Source organism: Hoplias malabaricus, chromosome 15, assembly GCF_029633855.1.
Source record: "Hoplias malabaricus isolate fHopMal1 chromosome 15, fHopMal1.hap1, whole genome shotgun sequence".
Classification (NCBI taxonomy): Eukaryota; Metazoa; Chordata; class Actinopteri; order Characiformes; family Erythrinidae; genus Hoplias; species Hoplias malabaricus.
Genome location: NC_089814.1, coordinates 37,126,502 through 37,147,335, shown reverse-complemented (window position 1 = coordinate 37,147,335; position 20,834 = coordinate 37,126,502). Strand labels below are relative to the sequence as shown.

Here is a 20,834-nt window from a genome sequence, read left to right as displayed (position 1 = left end):
GGAGAACACACCACACTCCTCACAGACAGTCACCCGGAGGAAACCCACACAGACACAGGGAGAACACACCACACTCCTCACAGACAGTCACCCGGAGGAAACCCACGCAGACACAGGGAGAACACACCACACTCCTCACAGACAGTCACCCGGAGGAAACCCACGCAGACACAGGGAGAACACACCACACTCCTCACAGACAGTCACCCGGAGGAAACCCACGCAGACACAGGGAGAACACACCACACTCCTTACAGACAGTCACCCGGAGGAAACCCACGCAGACACAGGGAGAACACACCACACTCCTCACAGACAGTCACCCGGAGGAAACCCACGCAGACACAGAGAGAACACACCACACTCCTCACAGACAGTCACCCGGAGGAAACCCACACAGACACAGGGAGAACACACCACACTCCTCACAGACAGTCACCCGGAGGAAACCCACGCAGACACAGGGAGAACACACCACACTCCTTACAGACAGTCACCCGGAGGAAACCCACGCAGACACAGGGAGAACACACCACACTCCTCACAGACAGTCACCCGGAGGAAACCCACGCAGACACAGAGAGAACACACCACACTCCTCACAGACAGTCACCCGGACTAAACCCACGCAGACACAGAGAACACACCACACTCCTTACAGACAGTCACCCGGAGGAAACCCACGCAGACACAGAGAGAACACACCACACTCCTCACAGACAGTCACCCGGACTAAACCCACGCAGACACAGAGAACACACCACACTCCTTACAGACAGTCACCCGGAGGAAACCCACGCAGACACAGGGAGAACACACCACACTCCTCACAGACAGTCACCCAAGGCAGAATGCTATATTTTCCCAGAGTTCTGCGGTTTTAAACCCTGAAGACGCCTGCGTCCAGCTGGGACCGCTCTGCATGGGAAAGGGCTGCACATTTTTGGAGCTGTTCTGGATTCACTTGTTGCTGATTTGCGTCCCTTGGAAACACATGGTATTTCTGCCTATGGAGAAGTGCTCAGAGCCACTGCAGCAGTGTCATGGGAGATCATCTTGGCTCTTACTGCACTGGAGGTTTTACAGAAGACTCTAGCAGCGTGTGTTCATTTCTTTTCCATTCATTAATAAATTTTGGACCAATCCGCCGACTGGACTTTCAGACTTAGGATGCGTTTGCAGATCATCATTATGAATAAGTGACAATCAATGGCCTGGTTCCACAATCAATTCATGTGTTCATCTGTTGAAGGTGGACGTGTGAAGTTCTGACAGCAAGTAAAAGTAGGATAAATCTTCCTCTAAATCTAAGCCTAACACTGACCACAAATATAACCCTGTCTCTAAGAGAAATATATATATATTACATGTGTTTGTTATTACTATTTTCCTTGCGGAACACTGTTTTTGCTGTTGCTATTGAAACTGCAACACGTCGCAGTGCATTCTCTGCAAGTTCTGCTTCTGAAGTCGACATCAGTGTTCATTTGTTCCCTGGCCCCTCCGAGGGCTCATTTAACACACTTCAGTTCATACAGTAATAGAACGGCCCTTAAGATGGTGTCAGGGATCCCCCCCACGGGGAAGTGGTGAGGTTAAAACCAGAAGTGAAACGCAGGGCTAATGTAGCTATAACTTTCTGGCGTTTACTGTAAAATTACAAAAAAACTGTTTTTCTACTGTGATTAATTACAGAATTAATACACAGTAAAATACAGTTAAAATAAATGACAGGAGCTGCATTGTATTATAAAAGTAAAATGCTGGTGTCTCTGTTGTTGTTAATTTACAGTGAGATTCTTTACGGTGCACATCTGGTGGCTAAAGTTGGTGTACAGGTTAATGCTAAACAACACGGCTCATCACACTTGCTTTTACTCTTCTCAGACAGACTTGTTTATAGGGGTTTGACACGGTTTGAAACAGGCATTTCAACCTTTTTGGACCCCCCCAGAACCCAAGCGCAGTTTCTCTTCTGTTTCCAATGAATCCACTGATGAAGGACTAGAGGACGAGCGACACACACTGTGCAGCGACAGATGAGCTACTGTCTCTGACTCTACATCTACAAGGTGGACCAACGAGGGAGGAGTGTCTCACAGAGTGGACAGAGAGTGGACACAGGGTTTAAAAACTCCAGCAGCACTGCTGTGTCTGATCCACTCTACACCAGCATGACTCATGTGTGACGGCGGTGGGTGAGGGGGGTGGTTTTAATGTTTTGGCTGAGCCATGTCTATGCCTAGCACAGGGTCCTGATGATTCATGACGGTGGGTGGGACATGTTACGTATCCAGGCAACTGTCTCCCTCCTCCATTCCGTTAATTAAAGCTCCAGCATGCTTTTTATGGGCAGGACATAAAGGGCCGGGTCCTGGCCGCCGCAGACCGAGCGCTGGATGCACACAGTGGGCCCTCGTCAGAGAGGTGGAAGAGCACTGGGAGTGAGAACGCGCAATCTCGTAAAATCAGGGTCCTCAGGGGCTGACCCGATTATTGAAGTCATAAATAAGAGCCTCGTGGAGGCAATTACTCCTGTGTCTTCCCTCGGCCGAGGGGCGGTGCTTCAGATATTTAAGATGCAAACACCTCTTAGGAACTTGGTTGTGACTCATTCACACGTTCACTCGTTCACTCAGTCGTTCAGTTCCATAGTTACATATACTCTTACTCACAGGCTAATTCACGTACATACATAATCAGTCATATGCATGTTCACTCATTCATTTACATACACCCTTACTCACATTCGCTTACTCACATATTCATATACAAACTCGCTCACTTCAAAGTCGCACATTCCAATTCACTCACTCAGTCACTCAGTCACTCACAGCTGGTGAGTGCACAATTAGGGCATTGATTCTCACATACTCACCTGAATACCTACTCACTGACTCACAAACGCACTTCCTCACTCACTCACTCACTCACTCACTCACTAACATAAAGTCTGTCTTAGTCAAATACATACATTTTCACTCAGTCTCTCACTCACACACAATATATTCTCAATCCCATACATACTCACTCACATTTTCATTACCTCATTATTCATTACTCAGGGTTCAGGCTTAGGCTCACAGTTCAGGCTCAGGGTTCAGGCTCAGGCTCAGGGTTCGGGCTCAGGTTTCAGGTTCGGGCTCAGGGTTCGGGTTCAGGCTCAGGGTTCTGGCTCAGGGTTCAGGCTTAGGCTCACAGTTCAGGCTCAGGGTTCAGGCTCAGGGTTTGGGCTCAGGCTCAGGGTTCTGGCTCAGGGTTCAGGCTTAGGCTCACAGTTCAGGCTCAAGGTTTGTGTTCAGGCTCAGGGTTCGGGCTCAGGCTCAGGGTTCGGGCTCAGGTTTCAGGTTCGGGCTCAGGGTTCGGATTCAGGCTCAGGGTTCAGGGTTCGGGCTCAGGCTCAGGGTTCTGGCTCAGGGTTCAGGCTTAGGCTCACAGTTCGTGCTCAGGGTTCGGGCTCAGGGTTCGGGCTCAGGTTTCAGGTTTGGGCTCAGGGTTCGGGTTCAGGCTCAGGGTTCAGGCTCAGGGTTCAGGTTCAGGCTCAGGGTTCAGGTTCAGGGTTCGGGCTCAGGCTCAGGCTCAGGGTTCAGGTTCAGACTCAGGGTTCAGGTTCAGGCTCAGGGTTCGGGTTCAGGCTCAGGCTCAGGGTTCAGGTTCAGACTCAGGGTTCAGGTTCAGGCTCAGGGTTCGGGTTCAGGCTCAGGCTCAGGGTTCAGGCTCAGGCTCAGGGTTCAGGCTCAGGGTTCAGGTTCAGGCTCAGGGTTCGTGTTCAGGCTCAGGGTTCGGGCTCAGGCTCAAGGTTCGGGTTCAGGCTCAGGGTTCGGGTTCAGGCTCAGGGTTCGGGCTCAGGCTCAGGGTTCAGGTTCAGGCTCAGGGTTCGGGTTTAGGCTCAGGGTTCGGGTTCAGGCTCAGGGTTCAGGTTCAGGCTCAGACTCAGGGCTGTGGTCAGCAGCACTGCATTGACATGTGTTTATTTCATGTTTCAGAGGCACAAATCCATGCTCCTGATGCACTGGTGCAGTGAGGTGTGTGTTGTACACTTTGCCATGGCACTGGGTTGAGAAATGGCAATGTAATTAAATAAACATTTAATTTTTAATTTCCTGATAGATTTTGTAAGCAACAATGACCCAAAATATGCTTTGTGGTGTTTTCTTGATTAAACAATGGAACGAGCAGATTCCTGCAATCTGTCGTGTCAAACCCTGTCTACGGAGAGTGTCTTCACAATGAATTAAACATGCTGTTCTCACATCAGCCAGAGATGGCTTATATTTTGTGGTGCAACACAGGCAAAATGAAGCACAGCCTCAAATACAAAACGATACCTGGTTGAACATCAGTCATCAAGTGACAAACAGCCAGGTGTCTATGAGGTGTGAACTACGACCAAACGAGCAAACACAGACTTTTTAAACCCAGGTCGAAGCTGCCAACCTTCAGCTAGAACCTGAGCTACAAGTCCTTCACCCAAAAAGGCCTCAGAACTGTGCCCCGTCCCCTGAGCAACCAATTTCTAAGACCGAACCTCCACATCATTCATGACTCCTGTGTATTGGCTCTGATGTGTGTCAAATAAGTCATTGCTAAATGTTTAGGTAGAACTACTATTTTTAATTAAGGACAATATGCCCAGAGCAGGTAGTGTCTCTGTCACAGCTGCAGGGTCCTGGAGGTTGTGGGTTCGAGTCCTGCTCCAGGTGACTGTCTGTGAGGAGTGTGGTGTGTTCTCACTGTGACTGGGTGGGTTTCCTCCGGGTGACTGTCTGTGAGAAGTGTGGTGTGTTCTCTCTGTGTCTGTGTGGGTTTCCTCCGGGTGACTGTCTGTGAAGAGTGTGGTGTGTTCTCTCTGTGTCTGCGTGGGTTTCCTCCGGGTGACTGTCTGTGAGGAGTGTAGTGTGTTCTCTCTGTGTCTGCGTGGGTTTCCTCCGGGTGACTGTCTGTGAGAAGTGTGGTGTGTTCTCTCTGTGTCTGCGTGGGTTTTCTCCGGGTGACTGTCTGTGAGGAGTGTGGTGTGTTCTCTCTGTGTCTGCGTGGGTTTCCTCCGGGTGACTGTCTGTGAGGAGTGTGGTGTGTTCTCTCTGTGTCTGCGTGGGTTTCCTCCTGGTGACTGTCTGTGAGGAGTGTGGTGTGTTCTCTCTGTGTCTGTGTGGGTTTCCTCCGGGTGACTGTCTGTGAGGAGTGTGGTGTGTTCTCTCTGTGTCTGCGTGGGTTTCCTCCGGGTGACTGTCTGTGAGGAGTGTGGTGTGTTCTCCCTGTGTCTGCGTGGGTTTTCTCCGGGTGACTGTCTGTGAGGAGTGTGGTGTGTTCTCTCTGTGTCTGCGTGGGTTTCCTCCGGGTGACTGTCTGTGAGGAGTGTGGTGTGTTCTCTCTGTGTCTGCGTGGGTTTCCTCCGGGTGACTGTCTGTGAGGAGTGTGGTGTGTTCTCTCTGTGTCTGTGTGGGTTTCCTCCGGGTGACTGTCTGTGAGGAGTGTGGTGTGTTCTCTCTGTGTCTGCGTGGGTTTCCTCCGGGTGACTGTCTGTGAGGAGTGTGGTGTGTTCTCTCTGTGTCTGTGTGGGTTTCCTCCGGGTGCTCCGGTTTCCTTCCACACTCCAAAAACACACGTTGGTAGGTGGAGTGGTGACTCAAAAGTGTCCGTAGGTGTGAGTGTGTGAGTGAGTATGTGTCGCCCTGTGAAAGTCTAGCGCCCCCTCCAGGGTGTGTTCCTGCCTTGCGCCCATTGATTCTGGGTAGACTCCGGACCCACCGCTGCCCTGAACTGGATAAGCGCTTACAGACAATGAATGAATGAGTGAATGAGTGGTGCATGGCTTTTAACAGTGTCTTTAGGTGTGGGTCAAGGCACTTTTCTACACTTTCTGAAAATGTTTTTTTATGTACCTACATTGAAGTTCGAACATTTATAACCATCTCACTGCAGCCTATATTTTAATCTGCTGGTAATTACAAGTGAAATACATTTCCTGGATTCCCACAAAGTATTTTTAAAGATGGAAAAAGTCATGTCAGGGTTGTGATGATGTTGTGAATGTATAAAGCCTGGTGGTTTGCTTGGTGATGCACTTCAGTCCAGCGCCTCCTTCCTGCATGCTGCTGAACACACGCCCACCAGCGACACATCGCTTGCTGCATGCACAGATAGTGGAGCCAACCTAGATGCTGTCCCTGATCGGTATGTGTTAAACCCAACGCCTGGGTGCGCTGCACTGAACGACTGGATACCGCTGTCGACTCTGAGCTTATTAAAGATCAGAGATGTCTGGGGATTCAGGTGCAAAGGTCTGAGGTCCTGCTGTGTAGAGTTCTAAAGGGATACAGCTGGTTTGTGTTGGCTCGCAATTCTGAGTCTGTATCTCAAACAGTCATCATAATAAAGGTAATGAGAATAATGATCATCCCTCCACCACCACCACCACCACCACCGTGCTCTCCACTCGGAGTCCCATAAGCTCTTTGCATTCTCTTCATCGCATTGCAATTGTGCTGAGCACCCTGGTGGTTTGGAGTTCTGCTCTGCCAGGTTTCTCTCTCTCTCTCTCTCTCTCTCTCTCTCTCTCTCTCTGGAGCTCTGATAGCCTGCTATTGTCCATGGGCTATTTATTGAGGAAGCCCAGCCAAAGCCAACAAACTTCTGCACAAACAAGAAAGACGAGAGCACAGCGTCCGCTGCTGGCAAAACAACGAGCGCCGCGACTACAAAAGCAAAGCTGCTGTGTCAGGGAGGAGGAGCGTGGCCCATCTGAACTCCGGCTGAGGTTACGTCTCACCAGTGATTGCTTATTGAAAAACAACCATTTGAGGAGCTGCCTAAGAGGCCTTCTGGCAGAAGAGAAAGATCTCGACATCTCCACAACCACAACAAACACAAAAGAACCGATCTAAGGAGCTGACCGTGGTCTTAGACGTCGTCCCGTGTGTTTGGGGTGAAATTTCCGAGACTGAACTTCTGCATCGTTCAAGTCTCAGCTCAGGTCTCTCCCAGTGGCTTGTGTTCCGTGGTAGAACCCCAGGACCTGTTAGAACCTTGACATTAGACTCCCACAAAGGTTTGTGTGATCAACGCCACTGAAGAACCGCTTGAGTTCCCTGAAGAACCATGTTTGCAAATGAGGTGGTTGAGTGTGAAGAACTTTCTAAAGGACACCCTGATGGTTCTACAAGGGTTCTATTAAAGGAAATGGTTCTGTATAGAACCCTCAACATGCCAAGAACCTTTTTCATGATTAAAGAAAGGGTCTTTTGCATTGTGAAGGGGTTCTACACGGCACCAGAAAAGGGTTCCTCTGTTGGAAGAAGCCTGACATTGTGAATTAGAAAAGTCCAGTGACATATTTCAAGCCTCGTTTGTGGGTTTTTTTAATTCAAAATTTTAGATAAAGTACGTATAGATACAGACCCAGGTGTGGCCCGAAGTTCTACAGACCCTAAGAGGTTTGGACGGTGGCTGGGAGGACGTCTCAATCACTGGACCTCATTCCACTTTTATGAATTCCCCCTCACACCACAGAAGAACCACGTCTGGAACCACGAGGAACCCTTTGTGGCTGTAAATGAGTGGAACACCATTTAGAGAACTACTACAGCGCTGTAGATTAAAGCCAGAGGCCCTTTCTGAGAGTGGGTGACTGAATGGATGGGTGGGTGGGCCATTAGATAAATAGAGAAATAGATAACAGATTGATTGCAGGTCAGAAAGGTAGCTCTAGAGCAGTGGCAGCTGGTGGAGCCTCAGTGTTGCGCTTGCTCAGACCTCTGGTGGGTTTGATAGTGCTGCGCTCTGTGCAGTTCCCAGCATAGATTTGCTTCTTTGCGGAAATCCAGTGTAATTTGCTGAAGGTGAAAAAAAAAAAAGCCCCTTCAGTAGCAGATTTACAGCCCCTTTTGCAGTATTACAGGGTGAACCCGAGAGCTGTGATGAATGGTTGGGCACGGTGTCCTTCAAAGAGTGCGATTTCTGTGGGCGAGGCAAAGTATTTTTCCCTTGTTGGGGTTGGAGAGGCATCTCTGGGGTCCTTTAAAGTGGTGAGCGTGTACAGAAGCGTGGAGCTGAAACAGCGAGCTCAGCCTTTAAAAGTCCTTCCAGTGTTTTTTGTTGCCTTTGTCTGAGGCAGCAACAAGGACCGTGGAGTTTGGGCGCTCAAACGTTCCGCCCTCAACCGCCGTGTCCTTGGAACGGCGATGGGGAAGAAGGTCCAAACGTTCCACGGCTTCCAAAGCGTCGCACCGAGAACTTTCCCTTGGGATTCATCACTTTCCCGACCATTGAGAAGGCTTTCTTCACATGTCCCTACCTCTACAAAGGACTTGACCTCCTGAAGTGCCTTGTAGGACATCACCATCACCATCACAAATAGGTTATAGCATGGTATACAGTAGCCAGATAAACCAGAACAGCACTGCAGTATTCCGGATCCTGACCGTCAGTCAATAATCATATATTAGTGTTGAATAAGCCATTAATAACACGGTTAATATGGCATTAACATCACAGAACGAAGCCAATCAGAATGTTTGTTTACCCCGAATGGCCAGTTCACTAGAGAGCGCGAGAGGGACGTGAGAGTGAGGGAACACACACACACACACACACATGTACATTACATTACTCTCTGACCTCTGACACAGCTTCAGAAGTCCATTGCTGTCTTAATAAAGCCTTTCGCATTTCCACAGCACTGCACTGATACAAACAACCACACGTCGCGTAGGCTCCAGAGAAGGTGAAAAGAGGGGCGGACGTACCTCCAAAATCCGGCCGGAGACGGATGTCATACCCCTTCAGCAGTTTGTCCACTGTCGACTTGGCCACAGATATTCCAGATCCAGTGGGTGTGCTGTGGGAGAGACATTCGAGATTTAATGTGTGCATCTGGAGTCCACCAACACTCAGACTGTGAAACAAGACCAGCCCCCGAGTCTGTCCAATCACACTGCTGGGTCTGTGTTTATGTGACAGCGCAAAGACGAGGTTAAACGGAACAAGATGTACAAAAAGATATAAGAGCACTGCATAAAAATTGAGAAGATCACAGAGCGAAAACGGCTAAAAAAACAGCTTCTGCTCCTCGCTCCTCACTGCTGTGCGCTCAGGGTCGGGGTGAACAGCGAGTGGCTTGTTAACAATTAAAGGAAAACGTGCTGAACAAGGTGGGGGAGAATATTGCTGTGGTGATTGATCCTTGTGGTATTTTGGACATTTCATTAAGGACCAGAACGTATAGTGAGTCGTGAGTCTGGACAATTGCACTTGCCCCAATGACGACACACTGAGGTACAGTGGACCACTACATAATGGAGGGTGCATTGCCCCAATGCCAACCATGGCCCCGTCCACTGGTGGCGCTGTTTTACTAAACCAATATAAAACTAAGAGCTACAGAAACAGCACTGCTGTCTGTTCATGGCGGTGTAATCCTTTGGGGGTTGGGTTTACAGGTGTAGGTGTAGGTGTAGCTAGGGTTAGATGTTTTAAGGATGATTTTTCATGCCGGGTTGCCAGAGGGTGACACGAATATATTTAGTAGACATTCAATGAATGCGAATTATATTTAGTACACACTGTATGAATCCTGGGAGCGGTATGTGGGAGTTGCAGGGCATCCTCAGACCGTCATTGGCTTGTTTTGCTGGGAATATTTAATCAGGATCACACATGCATGTTTGTGAAAGCCAAGATGGTTGCCATGGTTTCCGACTGACACTCAAGCTCCTCTGGTCAGATTGTGATTGTGAGGGAGAACCCAGAGCCCATCCACTCTTAGCAAACCTGGCTCTAGAACTGCAGGAGGGTATTTGTTCTCATGGTTCTCTATGAAACCTCTAAGAACCCTCACTGCATTCAAATATCCTGCTGCCTTCGTACATCTACTGTGTTACTACTGGACCATTCAGGGGTTAAACTTAGTCCCCAGCATTTTGGTGATTTCCTATTGAAAAGCAGGAGGATATAGACCTGACTGGGAATCCAAACCCAGTGTATACCAACTATGAAGTGCATATGTACTTAATATATATTTGTGGATTTTCGTGTGAATTTCTGGCAACCCGGCATGAAATATCAGCCTTAAAATCCGAAACCTAACACTAACCTCAACTGTAAGCTGCAAAATATCAGAAACGACAGTGTGTTATGTTTGTGTACGCCTATTACCAACAGTTTACAGCACTGTTTCTGCAGCTCAACAGGGAGTTACAGTGCCACCAGTGGACGGGAGCTCAGTTATAACAAACATGTGTATGTGCCATGATTCTAGACTGACATCAAAAAAGATCTATGGATACCATCCCCAAATCAGTGAGAACCCTAGAGAACCAGAGAGAACCTGAGCGCCCTGATGGTCCTACACATCACAAGGGAAACGTGATGGGCTCGGGGTGGCAGGGTTGGGACTGGCCACGTACAGCAGCTGCCCACCGACACCACGCAGAGCCAGATTGAGGGTGAAAATGGCGGTGAAAACCGCTGGATATATGTGGGCCTCCATGTCGTGAGGCAACAGGCCCTTCTTTAGGCGTCGTCACTGTTGCTTCTCTTCGGTTGTGGCACTAGAGACATGGGGGTAGGTGGGGGGTTGATTGGAGGGGGGTTGGAGGATGGAGATGAAAGCATCATCCACCTTGGAAACCTGGGTAACTGGGTGGTGGAGTTGGATTAAAAAGGCAATGTGCAAAAATAGAAACAGGAGTGTAATTACATTGTAGTAAGTGTGTTATAGAGATTTAAAGATAGGCAGGTCTCCTGTTTCCCTCACACACACACACACACACACACACCTCAAGTGTGGATGCCAATAGGCTAGGTGTCATATGTGATCAAGTGTGAGGGGGAAAATGAGCCGGGAATAAAGAATGAGCACAAGATTTAATTAAATTTCATTTAAATTTCCAAATTACGTTTTTTTTTTTTTTTTTTGCGTTTTCTTACCATTGTACGAAGCAGAGAGACGACAGCACCGTCAAAGCAGAAAGCAATCCACATAGTTTGTCTTCCTGAGGACCCAACATTTCCACCAAAATCCGTTTGAATGGCACTTTCAGTAATCCAACCTCCAGCGGTTCAGGAAAAAAAAAACGCTACTGAGAGTTTTAAAAAAACGTAAAAAATGAAAAAGGAAAAAAAAAACGAATTAAAAAAAAAAATAAATAAAACAAGGACAAATCAACAGCTCGAATCAAACGCTAACCAAACCATGCACACACACACACACGTGTGTGTTGACGGTGATGGCCCTGAAATAAATAAATAAATAAATAAATAAATAAATAAAAGAATAAGTACAAATAATGAAAACGCCAAAGCGTGGAGAGAACGGAGAGATAGAGAGAGAAGCTGATAGAAAGAGAGGAGAGGGGAGGTGGGAGTGGGTAAGGGGTGAGGGGGGGTCTGTACACCGGCGTGTAACGGAGGTCCCGGCTGTTTTGGTTTGGACGCTTTCTCTTCTATCGAAATCCACGCAGGTCCCAGACCCCCTCAGCCTCGGCGCTACGCATCTTCCTCAGACTCCGTTTGCGTGGCTTTTGTTTTCCTTCTCCTTCTTTTTCGTGTTGTTATTATTATTATTGTGAAGCGAGGAAGGAGGGAAGGAGGGTGGGTGGTAAACGTAGGAGGAGGAGGAGGAGGAGGAGGGAGGGGGGCGGGGGGAAGGGGGGGCAGAGGCAGAGTTTAAAAAAGAAAAAAGTAGAAAAAAAAATAGAAGGGAAAATAAATTTGGAAAGAAAGGAGAACGAAGGGAGCCTAAGAAGGAGAGGAGAGGGAGAGAGAGAGAGAGAGAGAGAGAGAGAGAGAGAGAGATGAGAAATAAAAGGATGGAGAAAGGGAAAAGAACAAAAAGGACGCGTCTTGTCCCTTGTTTTTCTCGGCTGTGTTTTTGTTGAATCACAGCGTGTTCCCGGTCCGGAGGTGCGGAGGAGCCATGCCGCTGAGGATGAGGATGATGAGGATGAGGAGGAGTAGGAGGAGGAGGAAGAGGAGGAGGAGGGGGGGAGGGAGAGAGGGGGGCTTTGCTCCTCTCTCTCTCTCTCTCTCTCTCTCTGTTGTTCTCAAGGCTTTTTATTCCTCCTTTCTTCCTCGTCCCTTCTTCTTCCTTCCTTCTTTTCTGTCCCTCCGCTCGGTGGGGGGCTGGGTGCTGAGTGGTGGGTGCTGGGCTGGGAGAGGAGAGGTGGGGTGGGGTGAGGTGTGGGGGGAGGGGGGTGTCAGGGGGTCCGCGAGGCGACAAGGGAGGGAAAAGAGAGCTGCATCCCCCTCGCGCTCGTCCTGGACGCGCGAGATATTGCCTTCTCCTTCTCCTTCTCCTTCTCCTTCTTTTGCTGCTGCTGCCGCTGGTTCTCCGCCGCCACCGACGAGGATGAGGATGGTAGCGGTGGCGGTGGCGGTGGTGGTGGAGAAGATGAAGGCAGAATTTTCATTAAAAAAAAACCAAAACAAAAACAAACAAATAAAAAAGGGGGGGTGGGGGGTTCCAAAACAAGCACGAGGATAAGCGGAGGGGTGTCTCGAGAGCGCTCCTCAGAAAAGGAAGAAGGGTACAGAAAGGTCCAAGGGATCGCCCGGTTATTTGATCTAATTCAAGTCTGGCGTGCGCTGCAACAAAAAAACACCCGCGTGAAACAAACGAACCCGCGGAAAAAGGCCGAAAACGGGCGCGTGTCGTGTCAGTCACGTTAAAAACAAGTAGGAACAAAAAAAATACAGGTCCAACAGATCGAAGCCCCCCGACGATCCCCGACGTGTGAGCGCGCGCCGTCAGCCCCGCTTCTTCGTGTTCCCGCTCTCGCTGGCTCGCTCGCCTCGGCGCAGAGACGGAGCCCGAGAGTGATGACACACTTCAGCAGAGAGAGCGAGAGAGCGAGAGAGAGAGAGAGAGAGAGAGAGAGAGGAGGTGTGTGTGTGTGTGTGTGTGTGTGGGGGGGGGGGGTTCTAAAAACTCCAGCTCGAGAATGCGGCGCCTTTGAGGATGATGGGGGGGTGGGGGGTGATAGTTGCTGTGTTCAGACGATGTAAAGCAACAACAAACAAAAAAAAAAACACAGAATTAAAACCGAATTAAAAAGCCGAAGCGAATCGAAGCAGGAGAAAACGGCGGGTCGGTCGGTGCATGCGCGCTTTCCCTGGGGGTGGGGTGGGGGGGGTCTCACATCTCCCCACAAACTCGCATTAAAATGCGCCAAAGTCTTCTGTCTCTACTCTTTAATCTCCACGCTGGAACATCGCTGTGAACACACTATAGCATCCATCCTGTCTACCTGTTGCTCTGCATACTGTATTAGCCCTGTGTCTCAAAGAGCAGGTCCGACTTTACATTTACAGGGTGGTCTGAAAACTCCAGCAGCCACCGCTGTGTCTGATCCACACAGTTGTGTGGCGGTGCATTGGGGGGGGGTCCTGACCATTGAAGAACAGGATGAAAGGTGGTGAACGCTGTGTATGTGGAGAGCTCCGGCGTGCTCCTGTGTGGTCAGTGGAGCTGGAAAGATGGGCAATGAGTGTAGAAGACTCTGCATTCAGAGCACACGCCAGTATATTTCCATTATCACACGTGTTCACGTGCCAGCGACAGCGAATAACCCGTCTCCGCTTTCAAGCCCGGTCCATAATTTCAGCCACAAAAGCCCTGGACGCAGGCTACAGACGAGGTGGTGTGTGTGTTTTTTTTATTGTATGATTATTATTTTATTTCCTTCTCCACTGACTGGAGATGAGGCTTTCTGCAGGGATCTGTGTGTGCTGCCTAGTTGCTAGGCAACCCTGCGAGCAGTGATGCAGCGTCGGTGTTTGGAAGAGAAGGCTGAGTGCGATGTGACACATTTTGAAGGCAGCCGAGGCCGGGCAGGAGGGCAAAACGGTGCCCTCGCTCATACCCCCCCCCCCCCCCAATAAACCCCTGCTGCCTATTAATGGTATGACTGACCACACTCTTATCCCCGATAATGTCCCCTGAGAACAGGGAGGGAGATGTTGATATGCAGGACAGAGACAGACGGCCATCAGCGCTATCTGGAGTAGTTCAGCGGCACGCTACAAGATTAGTTTAATGAGGCATTCATATCCAGCCATATCAGCATGTTCCCATCCACTGACTGTACATCATATGTTTACTGCACACCACTGAAGATGTAGAAAGGGCTTAGATCCAGCGTCAAGAGGTCCAGCATTCAAGGGCGAGTGGGAATCCTTTAGCGGAATGACCTTTCTAGTTAGAAGTGATGGTGATGTCCTACCATCTGTGGACACCTCTTCTGGGAAGACTTTAAATGTGATGGTGAAACACTGCTGTATCAGTAAATGCAGGTGCTTTTGGATGTTGAATGATTCATTCTGGATCACATAGTCCACCCCAGCTCATCCCAACACCGTTCCATTTCTCCACAGCTCAATTCACAGTGGGGGATGGGCATGGTGACCTTAAGCTCATGTGTGGTTACTTCAAATCATCCTATTATATTTCATTCAAGCTTTATGCTTCAGTATTAGCTCAAATTTCCATAGGCTCTAGCTATTTAGCATCATGGACATTCCCATCCACATGCATCCTGCAGCATTAGCCTAGATCATCAGCACCACGGACAGCTCTAAATACCGTTCTCACCTTTTCATCGCCATGAACAGCACCATCCACGTGTATTTTTCGACTAAGCTCTTCTGGATGTCAGCACCATGGACAGCACCACATACTCGTTCAGCACAATGGACAATGCTGTCCAGGGTCATCCTTCAGCATCTGCTTTAGTCTGCAGCACCACGGACAGATCCACAGGATCTATCTTGTCAGTACCATGGACAGCACTATCCAGGTTCATCCTTCTGCATCAACACCACGGAGAGCATTATCCCTAGTACTCAGAAGCCGCTTTTGTGTTCAGAACTATGCACAGCACCAAAGCCATGATTGCTGGCCAGAAACAATTGTCACGCACCCATGCCTAACAAGTCCGCTCTGTAGATGTGTGCGGATAAAGAAGGGGGATGTAGATGCTGTTCATGGTGCTGAAAACCCCCGGCTGAAAATACCCAACAGCATCTCTACAAATTATGGGCACAGTAGCACTAGAAATAATCATTAGTGAAGGACAAAGTGTTTACGATACCTTCCTAGGGTCATAATCAGTAACACACCTTGATATTAGGATGTTATGCTGTGTCTGGGCCATTTGAGCATCCTTGGACATGCATATGTATGAAGGTACTGTAATAATCATAACAGTGGCAATGAATATGCATTTGTAGGCCGCTGCACTTGCACTGTAGGGGTTGTGTTTACACCGTCATTAAAAGATGGAGGCATATTTGCAGCGCTAATTCCATGCTAATCTTAGAAGGCCATAGAGCAGTGCTTACCCAGGAAAGACATTAGCCTGCTCTGACTTTAATCGTCCTGCAGACTGTGGTCGTGTAGCAGCATGCATTTTGTATGCATTTGTTTCATATCAAGGGGCTTTCATTCCTTATTGCTCACTAGCAGCTCTACACAGAGTCACATGCCATAAGCAGCAAGGTAAGATGCTGTTAGCACCTGATGGATTTATGTTGTTCATATTAATGGAGATATAGAGTCAACTACTAGAGAGCTATCAACAGGAGGTAAATACAGAACTGATAAGTGTGTGTTTCACTAAACAATGAGCCACCACTGACAGGTGACACCGACACACTGATTATGTCATTCCATATGGCATCTTTCCGGGGGGTGGTATATATTAAGTCAATGGTCAGTTTGTGGAGTTGATGTTGGAAGCATGTAGAAATGGGTGAGGGTAAGCATTTAAACCATTTCGACCACATTTTAATGGTTATGATTTGGTCAGAGCAGGGCATCTCCAAAAACAACAGATTTTCTGAGGTGTTCCCAGTGTGTAGTGGTTAGTACCTATCAAAAGTGGTCCAGCGACAAGGTCATAGATGGCACAGGCCTCTTCCAATCCCAGAGAAGAGCTACTGCAGCACAAGCCTCTGGAAAAGTGAATATTGCTGGTTCCCCCATTTATTTGCATAGTTATTAAACTTAAGGCTATTATCTTCAGTAATTACTGTTAATGACTTAGTAACTACTATGTAATAACATGCAAGTCATTGTTAAAACAAGTAAAGGATTATGGCTGTTTATTGATACATGTTTAACCGCTTGATCTTCAACCTTATTCAAATGCAGGCCAATTACGATCAATAATTACTATTAATAAGCTAATAACTACTATTAATAATGCAGTAATTACCATTAATGACTCAGAATGAACTATTAATAACTCAAAAGCTACTATAAATATATTAGTAATTATTGTGTTATTCATATGTAATTCACAGTAGTTACTCTGTTATTAATAGTAATTATTGTGTTAGTCATATGTAATTCACAGTAGTTATTCTGTTATTAACAGTAATTATTGTGTAATTCATATGTAATTCACAGTAGTTACTCTGTTATTAATAGTAATTATTGTGTTATTCATATGTAATTCACAGTAGTTACTCTATTAATAATAGTATTTAGTTAACAATTCAAAATTTGCTTAAGAAATGCACCACAAATGTTTCTTCTGTCCCACTGTACACTCTTAATAAGGGTTCTCTTTGGAACCATGAGTTCTATACACATTTACATGCTGAAATAGTTCTTTGCCTAATGACACGGTTCTTCAGAATGATGGAGAACGTCTTATATATGGTTCTGTAAACACCAAAACAGTGAATATGTTTCTATACTGTGCCAAAAAAATGGCAGTTCAGTCCTAATTTACACGCTTCAGTTGTACTTTAATAAAGAGAATGGTTCCCTTTAGAACCACAGGTTTTATACAGAAGCATTTGCGTGCTGAAATCGTTCTTCACTTTACTGGAGAATGGGCGGTGTATGGTTCTCAGTATCACAGCATCTGCAGTGTGGTTCTACACAGCACCCAGTAGGTTCTTTAATCCCACCTTAAGAAGGTCTTTCAAAGGTTCTTGTATCAAAGGTTTTCCAGTATAAAGCACAACTTGAGCTACCTGCGAGACACATTTATACCACCGTAAGAGACTGAGACCATGGTCCTTAGTCTTTCTACAGCCCCAATATCATAGCTGCCTCTCTAATTCATTCCAGTGTGTGTTAGTGGCCGGACAGCCTCGAGCTCTCCGTAAAGAGCCTCCGTGTAATGACACAGCCAAAAAAATGCCTCTCGCTGTCAGCATGAGGTCGTCCAGAGTGCGAGGGACAAGATGGATGGACAGTAGTATGTCACTGACCTCCTATCGTCTCTTTCCCGCAATGCAATTGAAATGAAAACATCACCCATTTTGAGCAACAAATCCATAGCATTAAAGTAGGGCCCATTATTACATTAGTTACATGGTTATTACTGGGTTATTAATAGTAGTTGTTAAGTCATTAACAGCAGTTAACATGTTAATATTAATAATTACTATTAATAACAGAGTAACTACCGTGAATTACATATGAATTACACAATAATTACTATTAATAACAGAGTAACTACTGTGAATTACATATGAATTACACAATAATTACTGTTAATAATAGAGTAACTACTATGAATTACATATGAATAACACAATAATTCATATTAATAGTCCAGAAAACTACTGCAAGAAGGCCCTCTCATTTAATGTGAATGTCCTGAGAGTTCCAGGAAAGCATGAGGTCACACTGCGTCTCTCTGTAGCGCAGATTTCCCCACGCCGGCTGTTTGGAAAATGCCAGGACCGCGTTTTGGAAGCGCCGCTCTACGTTTCCCTGTTTGTTAGCAGCAAATTCTCTTATTAGAAATGTCACTCATTGCGGATGTAGTCGGCTAATTAAGTTTTTTCTGCCCTCGTCCTCCTCCGCAGCTCCGTCCCGTTGGGTTTTCCTGCTTGACGTATTGCTTTATCTGGAAGGAACGTTGGGCCAGAACCGGCTTAGATAGACACTTCTTCCTGTTCCGAGGCTGCGCTCCGCTGATGAAGTGCAGGGTTTCTGCTGTGTTTCTGTGCTCTTTACCCATGATGCACGTGTACGGTTCAGTGAGGGGTGGGGGCTGTTCAGATTAAAGACGCTGATTGTTGACCTCGTGTCCACTTCACCCTCTCAGCCCCCAATCCCCCCTCAAACCCTCCGGCCCTGACCCTGATGAAGGGTCACTGCAAATTGACGCTGTGCTCATGGAATGATGCCCGGAATTACACAAAAATCTCTGGACATTTTGGGTTGTTTTGGGAGAGAAACTGTCCGGTTCAGTCCAGTCCCGTCCGGCCCTATCCAATCCAGTCCGGTTCAGCTCGGTCCAGTCCAGTCTAGTCCAGTCCAGTCTAAACCAGTCCAGTCCTTTCCCGTCCTTTTCAGTCCAGTCCAGTCCAATGCAGTCCAGTCTAATCTGTTCCAGTCCGGTCCAGTCCAATCCAGTGCAGTCCAGTCTGGTCTGATCCGGTCCAGTCCAGTACAATCCAGTGCATTTCAGTCCAGTCCAGTCCCATCCAGTCCAGTCCATTTGAGTCCAGTCCAGTCCAGTGCAGTCCAGTCTGGTCCGATCCGGTCCAGTCCAATCCAGTCCAGTCCAGTCCAATCCAGTTCATTTCCGTCCAGTCCAGTCCAATCCATTCTGATCCGATCTGGTCCAGTCCAGTCCAATCCATTTCAGTCCAGTTTGGTCCGATCCGGTCCAGTCCAGTCTTATCCAGTTCATTTCAGTCCAGTCCACTCCAATCCAGTCTGGTCCGATCTGGTCCAGTCCAGTACAATCCAGTTCATTTCCGTCCAGTCCAGTCCAGTGGTGATTTTCCTGTGCTCCAGCAGGTTGAAGAACAGTGGGTGTGTTGGAGATCTCCGTCTGTGATGAACAGGACAGTGGAAGGGCCGGCACATGTCTGGAAGCTAGCTATGCATTAAGTATGTGATACTATTTATATCAGTCAAGTCAAAGTGACCCAGTAACTCCTGTCTTACGCAACACGTGTGTGTATAGACGCATGTGTGTGTGTGTGTGGCTGTTTATGTGTGTGCTTGTGCAGGACACTAAGCACACCTACACCTCTAGGGCTTCTTGTGTCCACAGCTCAGCGGCCAATCAGCAGAGGGGAGCCCTGGTCAGGTGACCACAGGGCAGTGAGTCACGGTGCGCCTGAATGGGCATCAGGAGGGAAGTGGACTGCTTGATCTGCTGTCCACTGGGACCGGGCTCAAGGGATCTCTCTGGCACTCTGTCTGGACGCTCTGTCCATGCACATCGCTGGACCTCCGAATCATCCACACAGAAAACGCTCTGGATGTCGGGCTGGACGTTACCATGACAATGGAGGGAAGAGTAGTAATTAATAATAATAATAATAATAATAATAATAGCAGCAAACCCACTATTAGCATACACTGACCAGCCAAAACATTAAAACCACATTCACTGTTCATTCTCCCAGCTACTGAGCATTTCAGAGTGTAGTCCACCTGTTGCTCTGCATACTTTACATGTTAGAACCTTCCACCCTGTTCTTCAATAGTCAGGACCCCTACAGGTCCCCACAGAGCAGGTGTGATGTGGTGGTGGATGATGGTGTGTTAGTGTGTGTAGTACTGGTGTAGAGTGGATCAGACACAGCAGTGCTGCTGGAGTTTTTAAGCCCTGTGTTGTTTTGACCGTCCTCTAGTCCTCTGATCTGTTCTGGTGTGGACTTCCATCTCCTGACTAGATTTCACAAGGTTTACGTTGATACCTTGCACATGGCGGTCCACTATTGGGTCTCTCCATCACCCAGCCATGTCCCATCAGGCCTTGCGGTGGAGAGGGGATGAGTGAAAGCCTGCTGGACAGCCATCAGTGAGCGGATGGTGGATTCGAAGGCCCTGGGCGTTCATCAGTTCTAAAGCCTTTGATTTCCACCAGCCCCAGCTCTCAAGGTGATGCTCTGGGGACAGTGGAGGATTTGTTCCCTGCTTCCGGACGTTCCATTCTTAGGGGGGAGGGAGGATGGACATCATACCTGTGTCCGGAAAGATGATCAGGGTGTCGGAAACCAGAACTGGCCAAGCGTGCTTCAGCAGAAGTAAGATAACACCCACCCTGCCCTCTGCCGTGACCAGGAACAGGGAGTAATTTTAGCTGTGGATTAAATAAGAGCCGATGATGCGGAAGGAAAGGTCGTCACCTTTTATTAATGGACACTTTTGGCTTTTGTAAAAAAAAACAACAAAAAAAAAAACTGTTTGACCACTTCTAAGTCCTTGACCAATTGCAAATTGTCCACAACTGATAACTGCATAACACTAGCACCCCTCAGTGCTTTACATTCTCTGGGACATCTGAGAGTCACCCCCCATCACCACCACTGTGCAGCATCCACCTGGACAATGCCACGGTAGCCCACCCTCACCAGTCTCCCTACGAGACAAGGAGGTGATGAACTGAGGTAAGGACTGATGAAATGACCACAGGGACAGTTAAAAACCTAGACATCGAGGTCACACCCCAACTTTTTACCTAGAAATGCCGAAGGGTGTTTTATGACCTGAGAGAGATGTGACCTAGGGGTCTTTAAATTTCATCACCAGGAGAGTGCAGTTGTTCAGTACGGTGTCCCAGTTACTGCACCCAGGCATTGAGATCCTAACAGACCACAGAGACAGCACCCCCTGGAGGCCACACTTGCAGAATCTGTAAATACTGTAGTTGTTTATAGAGTGGATTATGACATCACACACACCAGCCTTCATTCAAATGAATGGGAGTTATAATGAGGGATAAAACGGGACGGAGGAGTGCGAACGGTCTGAAACTTGACGGTGAAAGAGTTAGAGCTGTTTAAACAAACAAATAAATACATAAAAATTAATGTTGTCATGGCTGAATGCCATCAAATCCTGACAGAGCAGT

The 20,834-nt window shown here is 47.8% G+C and overlaps 1 protein-coding gene across 1 annotated transcript in view; it reads right to left on the bottom strand.

The window, feature by feature from the left end:
• The window catches only part of gabrb4 (gamma-aminobutyric acid type A receptor subunit beta4), a 60,890-nt gene extending 49,842 nt beyond the window's left edge, over window positions 1-11,048 (bottom strand). Inside the window, exons 1-2 of the mRNA XM_066645131.1 lie at window positions 10,927-11,048; window positions 8,745-8,836 (exon numbers count right to left, since the gene is read on the bottom strand). Of these exons, the coding sequence (XP_066501228.1) occupies window positions 8,745-8,836; window positions 10,927-11,006 (172 nt within the window). The 5' untranslated portion in view covers window positions 11,007-11,048. The remainder of the gene's footprint in view (window positions 1-8,744; window positions 8,837-10,926) is intronic.
• Window positions 11,049-20,834: the final 9,786 nt, after the last annotated feature.